Source organism: Kogia breviceps, chromosome 8, assembly GCF_026419965.1.
Source record: "Kogia breviceps isolate mKogBre1 chromosome 8, mKogBre1 haplotype 1, whole genome shotgun sequence".
Taxonomy (NCBI): domain Eukaryota; kingdom Metazoa; phylum Chordata; class Mammalia; order Artiodactyla; family Physeteridae; genus Kogia; species Kogia breviceps.
Window position 1 is genome coordinate 105983375 of NC_081317.1, and position 15084 is coordinate 105998458.

The 15084-nt window shown below is 39.8% G+C and overlaps 2 protein-coding genes across 7 annotated transcripts in view; one reads left to right on the forward strand and one right to left on the reverse strand.

Annotated features, from left to right (window-relative positions):
* The window catches only part of KCTD9 (potassium channel tetramerization domain containing 9), a 61011-nt gene extending 47822 nt beyond the window's left edge, over nt 1-13189 (reverse strand). Inside the window, exons 1-3 of the mRNA XM_059071740.2 lie at nt 12891-13189; nt 2770-2891; nt 129-172 (exon numbers count right to left, since the gene is read on the reverse strand). Of these exons, the coding sequence (XP_058927723.1) occupies nt 129-172; nt 2770-2891; nt 12891-12938 (214 nt within the window). The 5' untranslated portion in view covers nt 12939-13189. The remainder of the gene's footprint in view (nt 1-128; nt 173-2769; nt 2892-12890) is intronic.
* A 349-nt stretch (nt 13190-13538) lies between these two features.
* Nucleotides 13539-15084, forward strand: part of CDCA2 (cell division cycle associated 2) — a 51964-nt gene continuing 50418 nt past the window's right edge. Inside the window, exons 1-3 of one of the 6 annotated variants that reach the window (XM_067040183.1) lie at nt 13539-13581; nt 14591-14654; nt 14744-14917. In XM_067040183.1, the coding sequence (XP_066896284.1) occupies nt 14591-14654; nt 14744-14917 (238 nt within the window). In that variant the 5' untranslated portion in view covers nt 13539-13581. Of the gene's footprint in view, nt 13582-13704; nt 13828-13934; nt 14159-14590; nt 14655-14743; nt 14918-15084 lie in introns of those variants that run through there. The other 5 variants (XM_067040185.1, XM_067040187.1, XM_067040184.1 and 2 more) reach the window with 5 other exon arrangements.

Below are 15084 nucleotides of genomic sequence, written 5' to 3' on the forward strand. Positions count from 1 at the left end.
AAAGGTATGAAGAGCTGAATACTACTGTAAGACACTTTTTAATGTTAAGCTTAGTAAAGCCATGTAAAATATTTGCCATTTCATCTTTATTTCAGCAGACAAAATTGGCTTTGAAGGAAGTCACTTACCAATAAATGGTTCTCCTTCACACACAAACAAAACATCATCATCCCTGGGGAAATCAAAATTTAAAAAGCCACCATCAAAATCCAGAAATCACATTAATTATCTGTTGACTAGAGGAACTATTCCTTAGAATAACGGAGAAGATCTGTTTTGCTATCTACGTGGCAAAGAAGTTGACCAAATTCCAGTGTTTTTTGTTTAAACCCAGGTTGTTTAAGCCTCTTCCTGTTCCAAAATTCTATGATCTGATGAGAATGGAATGAAGTGAACTAGACACTTATCTTAAAGAGATAAATCTGCCGAGGGTATGTAAAAACCAAAACCAAAACCAAAACAAACCAAAATCACTATTGTGGTGGATCACTGATGAGTTTACTTAACATTCTATTTTACTTAGCAAGTTTTCACCAAAGTAGGTCTCTGTGACGTTTATAAAATTCAAAGGGCTTAACCCCCTGACTTAACTGCCTCTGGATTTAAATTCAAAGAAGATCCTGCACATGAAAGTACTTTTGAAATGGAAAAAACAAACCGAAACCCACTATACAAATTATGTGAGTTCAGCTTTCTTATCAATTGAAGAATATACTACTGAAGAATGTTATGCTCACAGGATATGATTAAAGCTATAGCCAACTCTTCTTTTTTCACTTTAATTCTATAACCTTAAATAAATTATTAGGGTTTTCTGCCACAGCATCATCAGCTGCTTTGGAAATGAAAATAAATTTTCATATTAACTCTAAGAATATAATTGGAAATAACTCTGCTGTAAACACTCACCCACTACACTCACCTAAATGTAAATGAATACCCATAATTCTAAAATCTGGATTATCAGTGTATATCCTCCTCCTTCCCTGCTCCACCCCACCGCATGATTAGTATAAATGATCAGAGCTTGTACTGTGAACCACACATTATTAAACAGGTAGATATAATATAAATACATACTATTTCTTGTCCTAGCTCTTTTTTAATTGAAGTATAGTTGACACACAATATTATGTTAGTTTCAAGTGTACAACACAGTGATTTGACAATCAAAATACATGAAATGATTACCACGATAAGTCTAGTAACCATCTGTCACCATAAAAAATTATTACAGTGTTACTGACTATATTCTTTGTGCTGCCAATTACATTCCTGTGACTTACCTATTTTATAACTGGAAGTCTGTACCTCTTAAGCCCCTTCACCTATTTCACCCAACCCCGCCAGTCTCCTCCCCTCTGGCAACCACCAGTTTGAGTTCTAAATAGGTAGATATTTTATAGTTCAGAAGGCTTCAGTTATGACCTTCTTCAATTATGACCTATGTTATAGAAATTTTTATTTCTGTAAGAATATAAATCATATTTCTGTAAGACATCACAGGAACACATAGAATTTTTCTTGGAAGCAGAGTCTGTGTTTGTTAAGGAGAAATTTAGGTTGATATAAATCATTCAATTATCCATAGAAACACACAGAAGCTGGGAGATAGATATTGAAAAACTAAGAAACTCTTCTAATTTATTTGGAATTAAAATCTTTATCTTTTAAGTCTATAATCTTTTCTAATTGTTCACCATGCCAGTTAACTTTTTAAGACTAATATGAAAATTTGTTTTCCTCTAATTAACAAAAATCAACTATTAAATGTATGACCTGGGTAAGTCATTTAACTTCTCAGATGTTTAGTTTCCTCATTTATAAAACAAAGGGACTAGAAGTGTTTAAAGGCAGTGTGTTATATTGAAAGGTTATTTTGACCTGGGTTTAAGTGAATATTAAACTTTGCATACTACCATAATTTAGAACATCATTATCTTCACAACATCAATTTTAAAAAACCAACGCAGGGACTTCCCTGGCAGTCCAGTGGTTAAGACTCCACGCTTCCAACGCAGGGGGTGTGGGTTCGATCCCTGGTCACGGAACTAAGATCACACATGCCTTGCGGCCAAAAAAATAAATAAAAAATCCATGCTTTGCCGATTAAATGAGGTAACTTGGGCAAAGCAAATACAACTTAACGGCACAGAGTCAGTACTTAGTTTGTGTTCCCATTCCATCTTCTTTGAGCCCCCTCCTGCTCCAAAATTCTATGATCCCAAGAGGATGGAATGAGGTGAACTGGACATTGGTTTTAAAATATGCCTGGCATACTTAAAAAACAAAACCCCAAACAAACCAACCAACCAAAACCACTACTGTGATGGATCACTGGTGAGTTAACTCTAGTTAAAATGCTATCTTATTTAGCAAGTTTTCACCAAAGTAGGTCTCTATAAACGCTTATAAAATTCAAAGCATTCTTAGGAAATGAACTGAACAATAAGCAGTAGCATATAAAAGAGATCGTTTCTAGTATTAAAAATTCTGTCTTATTAGTTCCGTTTCTAGTAACGGAGAGATTCCTCATAGCCATATATGAACTCTGCAGAAAGACTGAGTATATTGGAATGTACTCAGGGTTTTCTATCTGATCAATGCATCGTAAGTGCAAATTACTTAAATTCCAAAGAGCAAATTCTAGGCAATCATTTGCCAAAATCCTGTATTCTTAACAGTGATTAAATTCTGCTTAAGGGAAACAGCATAGCACCAAGAAGCTGAGGGCACACTGTAGACAGCTTATAAAAAGGTGAAGGTTACCTGATCAAAGCAATATCATCAATCAGTCCACCTTTCCCATTATACACACTGGTGGCTTTTATGCCGAGTTTATTGCTGGCCACAGAAAGCAAATCAGATAAAGTTCCATATACAGCGACCACCTGTAAACACACCAGATTAATTTGAACAACTTACATAATCAATTTCGTCACTCACAAATTAAAAACTACCACACTATAAACAGGTCTAAAAAAATCAGATTATCACATAAAAAGAGATTTTGAGAGGTTCTTAAAAGTTTCTCTTTTTCTTTTATGACTGAAATATTTACTTAGTGCCTAACACTGCTGAAATCCAAGACTAGAGAAATCATCTCTAAAAACAAACTACAATCTTACAGTATGTTAAATAGTGCTCCAGTTCTGATACAAAAGAGACCCGCACTTGAATTCAGATTCTGGCATTTTCTAGCTGTCAGCTCAAGACAAATTATTTAACCTCTTTACGCTTCTGTGGCTTTAACTGGAAATGAGGAAAACAGTTACACCTGTATCAGAAGGTTGTCACAAGGTTGAAATGAGTTAATGCCTGATAAGAGCTTCGCAAAGTGCCTGAGACCTATTAAGTCCTTAAGATGTTGCTTTTACATGATTCCTTTCTTAAAGGAATGGTTTATTTTAAAAAGGAAAAATTTAATGTTTATTATAACATTTACCACGTCAACTACCGTATGAACAGTTAACGACTTCCCACCTCATTTAACTTCAATAACTATATACTGTATAAAAGCCAGATTTTGGCTAACATTCTAAGTACAGCCGAGACCTGGGTTACAATGAATTGCTCCGTCCTGCTTAAAATCAGGCACAGTCTGACACTTGTGCAACACACATGCAGCTCCATAGGTAGGGGGTAGAGACTCTGTACATGTAGTGAATTTTTTGCTCCAGCCATAACTGTAACTGTGTATCGTTGTATCATTATCAGTCAGATCTCTGAAAATTATGAATAAAAAAGCAGGTGAGGAGCTGAACCTGAAGCATGAGCAGCCAGCTGACTTCCCACAGGATACTGGATAAAGGTGCCATATGAAATGGAACCGGGGCTAGTCCTTTGTTCACTGGTCACTGGAGTACAGTAGACAGTGAATTTTTCGTTCAGTAAATGAAGTGAACAGTCAAATGTGGAGTGAGTTGTTTGTCAATAGGAGTGTGTAATGTTTCAACAGCAGAGTACGGAGATGCCAACTCTTTTCTCTTGGATCATGACCTACGAGAAGTGTTGCAAGCTGGGGCATTTTGGGGAAGAGGGGTAGGCAAGCAGAGTTTAAAGGGAACTACGCGGATTATTAAAGATAATGCACAACCCAAGTGCTCATAAACGTGTGAATGGATAAACAAAATGTGGCATATCCATACAATGGAATATCATTCAGCTCTAAAAAGGAATACAATTCTGACACATGCTACAACATGCATGAACCTTGAAAACATTATGCTAAGTGAAACTAGCCAGACATAGAAAAGGACAAATATCATGTTTCCACTTGTATGAGGTACTTAGAAAAGGCAAATTCATAGAAAGTAGAAGAAAGGTTACGGGGGCAGAAGGGGTAATGGAGAATTACTGCTTAATGGGTACAGAGTTCCTGTTTGGGATGATGAAAAAGTTTTGGAAATGAAAAGTGGTGAGGTTACACACATGAATGTACTCAACGCCAACGAGATGTACACTTAAAATGGCTAAAAGGGTAACTTTTATGCTGTGTATATTTTACCATATGATAAAAAAGATAACAGCACAAAGCACCTGGCAGAGTGTCTTACACCCAGCACACACTGCCATAAATGATTGAAGCTTGAAGAACATGTGTCCCCGTATTTCCTATCATTTTTCACCTTTGTAACAGAGCCTGGAATTCTAACCGTTATTGCAGACACGAGTTCCAGAGGAGAAAGATTTAGAAAATTCTTAGTATAATAACAACTATGACAAGAACGCTGTTGTTAGAAAGGAGGATCTTCTTACTCTCCCCTTGCTGTTCCCAGACTGTAAAAGGTGTTTTGCATTTGCTTTGGTCAGTCGCTTGGCTCTTTGCTTCTTGTATAGCTTCACACGGTTTTCTTTCGCCTGACATTATCCGCTCCTTGCTCTAACATTAACTTTCTCCACCCCATTTCTTTTCACTTCTCTCCCTCAAGCATCATAAAATGGTTGGAAATTCAATGTATCTCTCTATATTGTGCTCCTGAATTTAAATATTAGAGCATACCACTTTATCTAACTTATTTTTCAAAAATACATCAAACTAAATTGTTTTCTACTTCCATTCGATTGACTTGATTTTTCCTGCGGGTCAGTTGTTTCCTAATGAAAATACAGGCCACCTGCCATATTTGAAAGCCACGCTGTCCAATTTGGAAGCCACTAGCTACAGGAGGCTACTTAAGTTTTAATGTATTGCTATTAATTAAAAGTCAGTTCATCAGTTACAACAGTCATATATGAACTGCTCAACAGCCACAATGGCTAGTGGTTGCCATATTGCAGAGTGCAGATATGGAGTATTTCCTTCCTCACAGAGCGTTCTATTGGACGCTGCTGCTTCAAACAGCAGAATAACGTCGGGAACAAGGAAACAACTACTTTAACTGTTAGGCCTGACCATGTCATAGCAACTCACAGTAACCAAGTGGTAAAGTCCAACTCAAACCCTGTTGTTTTGTATGGAAGGTTGAGTAGTTACCATCTTTCTTTTCCCCCCATTGAAGTCAAATTTGATTATAAGATAAAAAACAAAGCCACACATCACACAGTTTGGCAATTTCAGGGCAATCAAAGTACAACAGGTGTTTCCTTGTACGCTGCAACACTAAGGAGCACATTCTAGATAAAAACTGAGTTCATCTTTATTTTATTATCACTTAATAAGCCCTCACATAGTATTGAACACAATTTATCATTACCCCAAATATTTTCTAACCTGACTTCCTATCTAGATTGTAAAGGTTTAATAATAAATTTTTAATTTGAAAGAAGTGGTTATTCATTCGGTGAATTTAGGTAACCAATAATCCCTTGGAATGCTGATGAGCAGCACTGAAGTACATCCCTGTACTACCCAAATCTCTAGCATCAAGAAAAGAACTGCAGCCAGTTTAAAAAGAAGGATCCTCTTAAGTGTCACAGTATCTGGTTTATGGTAGGTCTCTGATAAATGTTTCTTGAATGTCAGATGAAATTTTCATTGCTTTCGGAGTGTTGAACGAGGACATGCCTTTTCTGTGTGTGAGTCAGTTATATTTGTCTTTTCCACTGACATTAAGTTAAAAAAACAAAGTACACAGTAGAAATGCAATTCTAAAGTGATGTTCATATGAGTATGGAAAGTGGCTATCTTCTGATAGAATTAAGCTTCACTTATGAATTTTTGTTTTGTCCTCCAGATTTCTTACAAAGAACTTCTATTATTTATGCAATAAAGGAAAAAAGTTTTAACTTAGGGTTTCCATAGCTCTAGATACTAGATTTACAAATAAGAATTATTTTAGCAGTTGACAAGTAATCTGGTAATGGATAATTGTCTTTAAATGAAATAACCAAAGGGCCATCAATTAGAGAAAACGGCACTGAAATTACTGCAAAGAATCTTATAGCATTGAAAATCTGAAAATTTACCTTAAGTTGGGCCAACATACTTGTTTTTCATTTGAAAGGCATTTTTAGCATTTGTTTTCAACAAGATCACTTTAGCTGACTCTCTTGAGCATATTAATAAATAACTCACAAATAAGACTGCAGACATAATATTTTAAATCTCTTTTATATAAACCAGTGAGAATATCAGATTTTAAAATGTGATATACCTGTAAAAGATTTTAAGTTTGTGAGAAAGTCTCAAACAGACTGCCACATGTACCCTTCATTATATATCAACCCTGCTGGGAAAAAGCAACGCTGGAAATCTTGTATATCATGGAAATGAGCCCTAACCGTTATTTACTAAGCTTACTTTAGTCCTCAGAGAGGCCAAGCATTTATAACATGATCACGCTTACAATGGCTATTTGCTTCACGTGTGTTCTACTTCCTAGTGTGGACTTGAAGTTTCCATGCCACTGTGATTATCCATTTTAATAACCTAAGCACTATACTTAGAATGGAAGCATTCTATGGAATAAACTGAGAAGCATGTCTATTAAAGTTTATGGCCAAAAATAAATAAATAAAGTTTATGGCCACTATGTTATACTGCTATTTAACTTAATTCTTTCTAAATTTCAGATCCCACTACAAGTGAAAGCTATCCACCAATTGGGAAAGTAAATGGTACACTGTGCCTACCAGGACACATCAGTTTAATGAAGTTTTAATCTGTCTTTAAACACTGTTTTCAAATTGTAATCTATGTTATTCAAATTTAAAAAGTAAAACCTGCACATGTATTTAAAACATGTTTTTAATATGCCCAGCATAATTTTTACATAATACACAATCAATAAATAATCATTGAATTTATGCAGGCCAATTTACCCAACCGACCACCAATCACAATAACTAAATGTAGAATCAATTTACTCTGCCTACACTTTTAGTTTAATACATTTAAAAAATTAACATTATTCCTAAAAAAGATGACTACATCAAGAAGACAAATATTAAAATATTTAAAATGTTGGGCTTCCCTGATGGCGCAGTGGTTGAGAGTCTGCCTGCCCATGCAGGGGACAGGGGTTTGTGCCCTGGTCCGGGAAGATCCCACATGCCGCGGAGCGGCTGGGCCCGTGAGCCATGGCCGCTGAGCCTGCGCTCCGCAACGGGAGAGGCCACAGCACTGAGAGGCCCGTGTACCGCAAAAAAAAAAAAAAAAAAAAAAAAAGTTCAAGTCTAACAACAGCAAATGTTGAAGAGGCTATGTATCAATGAGAGGGTTTATGCAATGCTGGTGGGATATAAATTACCACAATGACGTTCAAAAACAATTTGGCATTATTTAAAAAAATTAAACATTCACATACCTTAATACCCAATAATTACAACTTCTATATAATATCCTAGAGCAGTGGTTCTCAAAAGTGGGGTCTCTAGACCAGCACCATTAGGATCACCTGGAAGTAGTTTAGAAATTCAAACTCCTAGCCTCACCCCAGACCTAGTGAATCTAAAGCTCTGGGGAATGAGGCCCAGCAATAGTTGCTCAATTCCTCCAGGTGATTCCAACGCATGCTGAAGTTTGCAAACCACTGCCCTAGAAAGATGTTTGCACCTGTGTGCACCAGGCTATACAGTAATACTTATGGCAGCACTGTCAATTTCATGGCAAAATATAAAGAAAATAAACAACCCAACTGCCCACTGACAGGAGAATGGATAAATTGTGAGAGTATTTGTATATACTTTGTGTAATTATTATAAAGAGGTGAAAATGACTAAACTATCAGTATGTGGGACAATATGGATGATATCTTAGAAATATTACACTGAATGAAAAACTCACGTCCAAAAAGACTATGTACAATATGATACCAATTTAGCATATGATATATCCCAAAGCTGACAAAACATATAGTTTACTTATACATACATACGTGACAGAACTATTTACTGAAAAAGAATTCATGAAATTGGCTGCCTTCATGGGATAAATATAGGAAAGTAGACAAGCACATTAAGTTTTGATAATATGCTATTTCTTGAGCTGTGTGATAAGTTTACTGATATTCATTATATTATTTTCCTTTTAATTTTTATGCATATTAATATTCTTTACTGTATTCTTTTATATGTATCAAATACATTTTAAAAACGTTTAAACTTGAAGAGCAAGTTTCTTATTAATGTTTAGACTTCAATAGACAAAGCTTTACATAGATTTTCAACTTTCTTCAACTCAACACAATGAATTTAACTCTGGAAACTGTTAATACCAACAACACATTTCTGACCTAATATCCAAGCCAGAAGAAAACAGGTCCGGGACCAAGACTGTAAACATCAGTACAGAATTAAGATCAATTTCATACCCCACTGTATCTGCAGTGCCGGGCATGGTTCCTCCTCGAAGACGGAACTCAGTCTAAGTGTTGACTGAATGAATGAATAAGGTATACAAAAGGCCTACAACTGGCACAGCGCATTACTGAATATTCTCAATTTAAAAAAAAAAGCAACTTATGTCCAAGATGCACGGAAACTTTGAATTTACATCGGGTTGCTCAAAAGCCACTCACTACATTCAGAGATCTAAGTTCTCATTTCATATTCCTCGATGCCAACTATTACACAGAATGTTAAAAGGAGAACAATGGGAATTCTGAGGCATATGGAGAGAGGATGAAAAGGTTCAAACCCGACTCTTCTGGAGTAACTTAAACAAACTAAAATGTAAAGATCCTGTTTTTTTTACAAATATGGCCTTCAAATGTTTTTCACTATGTACCCCTTAAGTAAAACGTTTTTGGGCATGGCCTCAAACATTTGTATACTTATTTACTTATTTATAAAGTATATACCACTGTCAGGAAGAATATAATTTCCCAAATGATAAGAGGACTTTTACTGACTTAGGACGATGAGTCAACCAGTAAAAATCCCGTAAATATTTATCAATAAATTTAGTGAACCCCTGCCAAATTCAAGGTTGACTTTATATATTAAAAGAAAAAGAAAAAAAAATCTTAAACTGTCTTTGTGTGCTGGAAAGTATTTTGAAATGTCTTGCTAATTGGGATGACCTCATCCTATTATTGGCTAATATCTCAAAGAACGATATACACTTGGGGAGCACTTTACTGTTAATAGCAGTTATTAAATAGGACTTCAAATAGTCTTCTCTAAAATTTGGCACTTTTTGCCCTCTTCTCCGATCTAGACAGCCATTGTTTTTTGTTTGTTTTGTTTTTTTTTTTTAAAGATTGGCATATTTATTTATAAATTTGTTTATTTACTGGGTTGCATTGGGTCTTGCTGTGTGCAGGCTTCCTCTAGTTGCAGCAAGCACGCGCTTCTCCTTGCGGTGGCTTCTCTTGTTGTGGAGCACGGGCTCTAGGCGCGTGGGCTCAGTAGTTGTGGTGCACGGGCTTAGTTGCTCCGCGGCATCTGGGATCTTCCCGGACAAGGGCTCGAACCCGTGTCCCCTACATTGGCAGGCAGATTCTTAACCCCTCTGCGCCACCACGGAAGTCCCTGTTTTTTGTTTTTGTTTTTTTAAATCTGAGAGTTTATATTAGAAGTGGCAGCCCCGCCATTTCTCATGGCTTACTTGTGCTTGCCTAGTTAGTACTGTCTTCGATCTGCATCTTGCTTGAAGGAATCTTGTCAAGCCACTTGGCATTTTGGTGAGGGTTCATTTAGTGAAAACGGTATAATACCCATCTTAACCTGGCACATGTAAGCTTCACCATATCACAGTACGCCAAAGGGAACCAACCAGTGAAGAGGCGACTGTCAGCTTTTATCATGTGAACGTCCGGCCTCCTCTCCGAAGACCTGAGACCAGCTGACATTCTCAGTCATTAAAAGCACCTGTGTCCTTCCAGACTGGACAAACCAAGTCTTAATATAATTTTATAGCTTTAAGTAAAAGATATAAATAAAAGGTATAATATTTCTTAACTCTACTGGATCCTCTTGCACGCCCCCTGTGGTGGACCCTCTCACTCTGGAAAGCAATGTTTTAGAGAAGGCACAGCCCCCTCTTCAAAACATTTAGTAGTCACACTTATGTTTACTCAGTGTATGGAAAAGTCAAAAATCTATGATGTAGTCCCCTGCAGAGACTCTGTGTCTTCCTAACCCCAGGCTTCACCGCCCAGGCTGGCAACCACTGAACAAGCTTTTTTTTTTTTTTTTTTTAAACCAGCTTTTATTATGTCTTTAATTTTCGTTTTCCTAATTAGTAATGAGGTTATCTTTTCATATTTTTATTAGCCACTTGTGTTTTCTCTTTGCTTTATGTTTATGCTCTTTTTTTCTGTTTAAAATTTATTGGGTAAGACTTGTCTACCAGTTCTGGATACTAATTGTTTCCAAGTGATACTGATTGCAAATATATCTTTCCAGTTTGAACAAGCTTTAAAGGAGGGGAACTTATTTGAAAAAGACAGGCATTACTCTTATGGCCAGGAAACAAAAATAGAGGCTAGGTAAACAAGGAGATGATGAAAGTGACAGACATTCCAACCCGTAGATAGGAAACCAAACTCTATCTCCTCGTAGTGATGTGTTTCAGCTCCACGAAAAATCATGTCAAGATAATGCCAACCCTGACCAAATGTAGTCACTTTATTTATACAGAAAATGCAGGCTGTTATGTATTATTCTGCTCTTTGGCCAAATAAGAGTAATTATAATATTATTTTTTTAATCAGCTTAAGAGAGAGGAGAGGAAACACAAGTTTGGCACAGAATATGTTTTCCAGTTAAGTAGCAAGGATTATGGCATGACTTATTTTTAATATTGAATCATACTGGTATTCTCCAGTTTGGGTTTTTATAATCTTTGTAACATAAACACATTTAACTATTTGAGATGAGTTTTTTCCAATTCTCTAAGATTCTCTAGCAAAATATTTTTAAAGCAAATAAGATCAAATCCAAAAACCTAACCTAGTCAAAAGTAAGTAGCTTTCAGAAAAAAGCCACCTTATTAAAAATATGGCAAGACCAAGCCAGCCAACTTTTGCCAAGAACAAAATTCAGTAGTTTCAGAAGAAATAGTTAAATATTTATGGCTGGGTCTAAACATCTTGTCTTCCACGGAATAACAAAGCAGAGATGTTAAAAGGGTCAATGAGAGATCTGTTTTTGAGAACGTACTGCAACTGTAACTTAGGATCTACTAAATCTTTCTTCCTGTAACAATATGTTTTAGATTATGAGTAGTAATCAACAGACAAAACAGGTACAGAAAAAGTTAATAAGGGTCAGAAATAATGTGAATCTTGGGAAGCCTATTTTGAGGCAGCATTTGTGAAAATTTAAGAACTTGAATTTATGCCAGTTGTTTTTATATGAGTATTAAATCTCTAAAACCAGAAGAACGCAACATTATAGTCAACACACTACTGTGCGGTTCAAATTTTTACAGCACGTTTACTCAAAACTGCAGAGCAGCTGGAAAGCCATTTTTTTTAACCGTGGCACAATTACGCTATTTAAAAATGTACAATGTTTCCGAAAGAGGCAGGAAACAAACCATTCTGGCAAATGAAACAGGGAGCCCAATCTATCTTCATCTCAGACTCACAAGGCTTAATTATTTCTAAATGTCATTTAGCCACACCATAAACGTCTGCCCTGAACAGTCAAATTTTCCAAAGAAGCCGAACTTTCATGGGTGGGGCAAGAGGCTGAGAAGGAACAGGATTCACGTTGGATTACTCCGGCGTTGGAAAAATATTTAGCACCACACGCTGAACAAAGGCCTAACACAGCAAAGAGCAATGTCCAATCAATCCATTTTGGTCTATTGTCCTACTCCTCTAAGGAACTAAAATACGGCGACAGACTAAAGCGAGTACAAAAGTTTGGCGGCGGCGGGACTTGGGGCTCCTAAAGGGGGGGAGGGAGGGGGACCATCAAGAAAATGTCACCAATTTTCCATCCGTCTATTGGCCCTAGGATGGGAGAGTGTTTTACTTATCCACGGAGAGAAAGTTGAAATTCTTTTCACCTGATCAACCTTACACGCCTTAGTCGTTACGGCCACTTTCCGGAGCAGACCATTACTCAGCACGAAGGTGGGAACCCGCGCCTTCTGTAGCCAGGGGTGGGGGGGCAGCGGGGTCTTGGGGGAAGTAGGAAGAGGAACGGAAGCATCAGGTGACAGCGGCCCTCCCCACGCCCTCCGAGTCCTCTGCTCTCCAGGACCCACACCTGGACTTGGGAACGACTGAGCACAAGCTGACCTGCGCGCTGGTCCCCAGAGCAGCTGGGGAGTCCAAGGGCAGACTCGGGCTAGGGATCCCGGGGGTGGGGAGGAGGCCGCGGGGACCCGACGTTCGCCTCCTCCTGGACGCCCCCCACCCCGGCGCACGCTCACCTCCCCGCGCCCAGCCCCTCTCCGCAACTTCAGCCCTCTGCCCTGTGCGCCCGCTCCGCACTCCGCTGCCCTCGCCCCCAGCAGCCGGGCCCGCCTCGCCTCCTCCCGACCCCCTTACCTTTCCATTCCTGGGGCTGCCGTTAAGGAACAGGGTCACCCGCCTCATCGCGCTGCCCCCACTAGGTCCTGAGTGAGTCGCCACCCTCCCACCTGGCTCTCCTCCCACCTTTTTCTTTTCCCGCCCTTCCCCTCCCTCCACCCACTCGGACTCTCCTCCCTTCGCCACCTTCCTTCCCTTACAGACACACACACACACGCACACACGCACACACGCACACAGGCACGCACTCTCCGTCCCACACCCCAAGGTTGGCGGGTCCTCCTTCCCACCCCGCCCCTGGGCTCCTCAGTCAGCCTGGGGCCCTTCCCCCACCTCTCCCAGACTGACTCTAAGCTCCGCCAATCATCGGGCAGCGCCGGCCAAAATTCAGCCAATCATCGCCCTGCACTGGGTGGGCTCTAACTAACCCAGCCCAGGTGGAAGGAGGGAAGAGAGGCTGCAGTCTAGCCGACGGGGAAGGGTTATCAGCCAATCAGAGCTGAACCTGGAGCCGAACGGCTGCTCAAAGCGTTACTGAGCAGGCGCATAGCCAACACCAGGTAGAGCTCATCTGCATACGGAGGCGGGGCTTGAGGGAAGAGGCAGAGCGCTGGAGGTGATCCACAACCAGTCAGAGCCTCCCAACTTTAACTCCACCCACTCGCTCAACCCACCGAGGAAACGGCTGCGGTCGGGACTGGCTGATTGGGTAAGAGCCAGACCGTCGTTCTGTCAGGATTGGGTCAATGATTCTTTTCGAAGTTCGCAGCATCCAATCGAAAGGCCGGGGACGGAACCAAAGGGCTAACCAAAAGGTTCCTCCGCGAGGCTCTCATGGAAAATAGTTCCCGCGGATGCAAGTCAGCAGTGGATCTCTCTGGACAGTGTGTTAACTGCAGCTAGTGGTGGTGTTTCTCCGAGCCTACGAAGCCATTCCTGTTCCTGGGAAGGCGAGGTAGAGGTCTGGGAGAGTTCGGTGCGCGCGCGCACACGTGCGAGTGGCGTGGGCGTAGAGATTCGCAGAGTAACGCCCGGACGCCAAGGAGGCGGGGCCGGCGATTTGAATCGGGCGGCAGGCCGCGGCCGGCCGGAGGGGAGGGTGTAGGTAACGCCGGCTGTGGGGTTTGGGTGTCGGCGGCCAGGGACCAGGTAACCCCTCACGGCTGGCTTGGTGGCCGACAGTTACTTTCTCGAGCGAGCCCATCAGGACCAGAAAGCCGAGGTCTAGAAGGCACGATAACCACGACACTCGTCGGCGGAGTGTTCAAAATAAACCCGAGAGGGAGGTAAGGCAAGCGGCCTGGTTGGTATTTGCGAGACAGTAGTGCCGCAGAGCTGTTTCTTGGACGTGTTTCTTAGAAGTGTGTTCTAGTGGATCACCCACGTGCTTTATAAATGTAGATGTCTGGGACCCAGCCAGACCTCATGAATTAGAATTTTTGGGAATCCGCAAAGCTGCTTCTCCGACAGGGTGCCTAGATGATTCTGATGTTCGCTAAAGTTGAAAAGCCTTGGCTTTATAGTATGGGATCTGCTTTGTTTCATCCCGAACAGCAGTTTCCTCCATTTCTCTTTAATTTGAGCTTCCAGAGTAGACTCTTGTCATATGTTTTCGTGCCAGTATAGGTTGTATTAGAATTTCGAGGATCTCGATCAAATCACATTAATTTTGGAGGTGGGGTTATTTTTCTTTTTTCTTTCTTCTCTCTCTTTTTTAGATGGATGATAGTTCAAAAAACAGCAAGCCCCTTGAAACCGAGGAGTGTGCTATTAATAACGCTGGTATGTAGCGACCTGTTGTTTCTTTGTGAAATTTAAGGTTTAGGTGTTTATCTTGATAATGTTTAGACGCTACATGTTGTCTGTTTCAGAAAATATCTCTTTCATTTTGGGAAATGGGAGGCTTCTAAATCCTCACAAGCCTGCAGCTGAAGTGACTCCTAATCGTTGCATGTCAGATGCTTTTCAGTCACCTTTGAACTTTTCCACAGTAACTGTGGAGCAATTGGGAATTACACCTGAAAGTTTTGTAAAGAGCTCTTCAGGTAAGAGATGTTGTTCTTCTATTGCAGTGCCTTTAAAAGTTGAAAAATTAAACTCTATTTTGTTCACTAACCTTGTCTATCTTATTACTTTATCTGAATTGATTGACTCTCAGACTTGCCGGATCAGGGAGATCAGGGTCCCAGGGCAGCCAGCATGATCGTGTTCC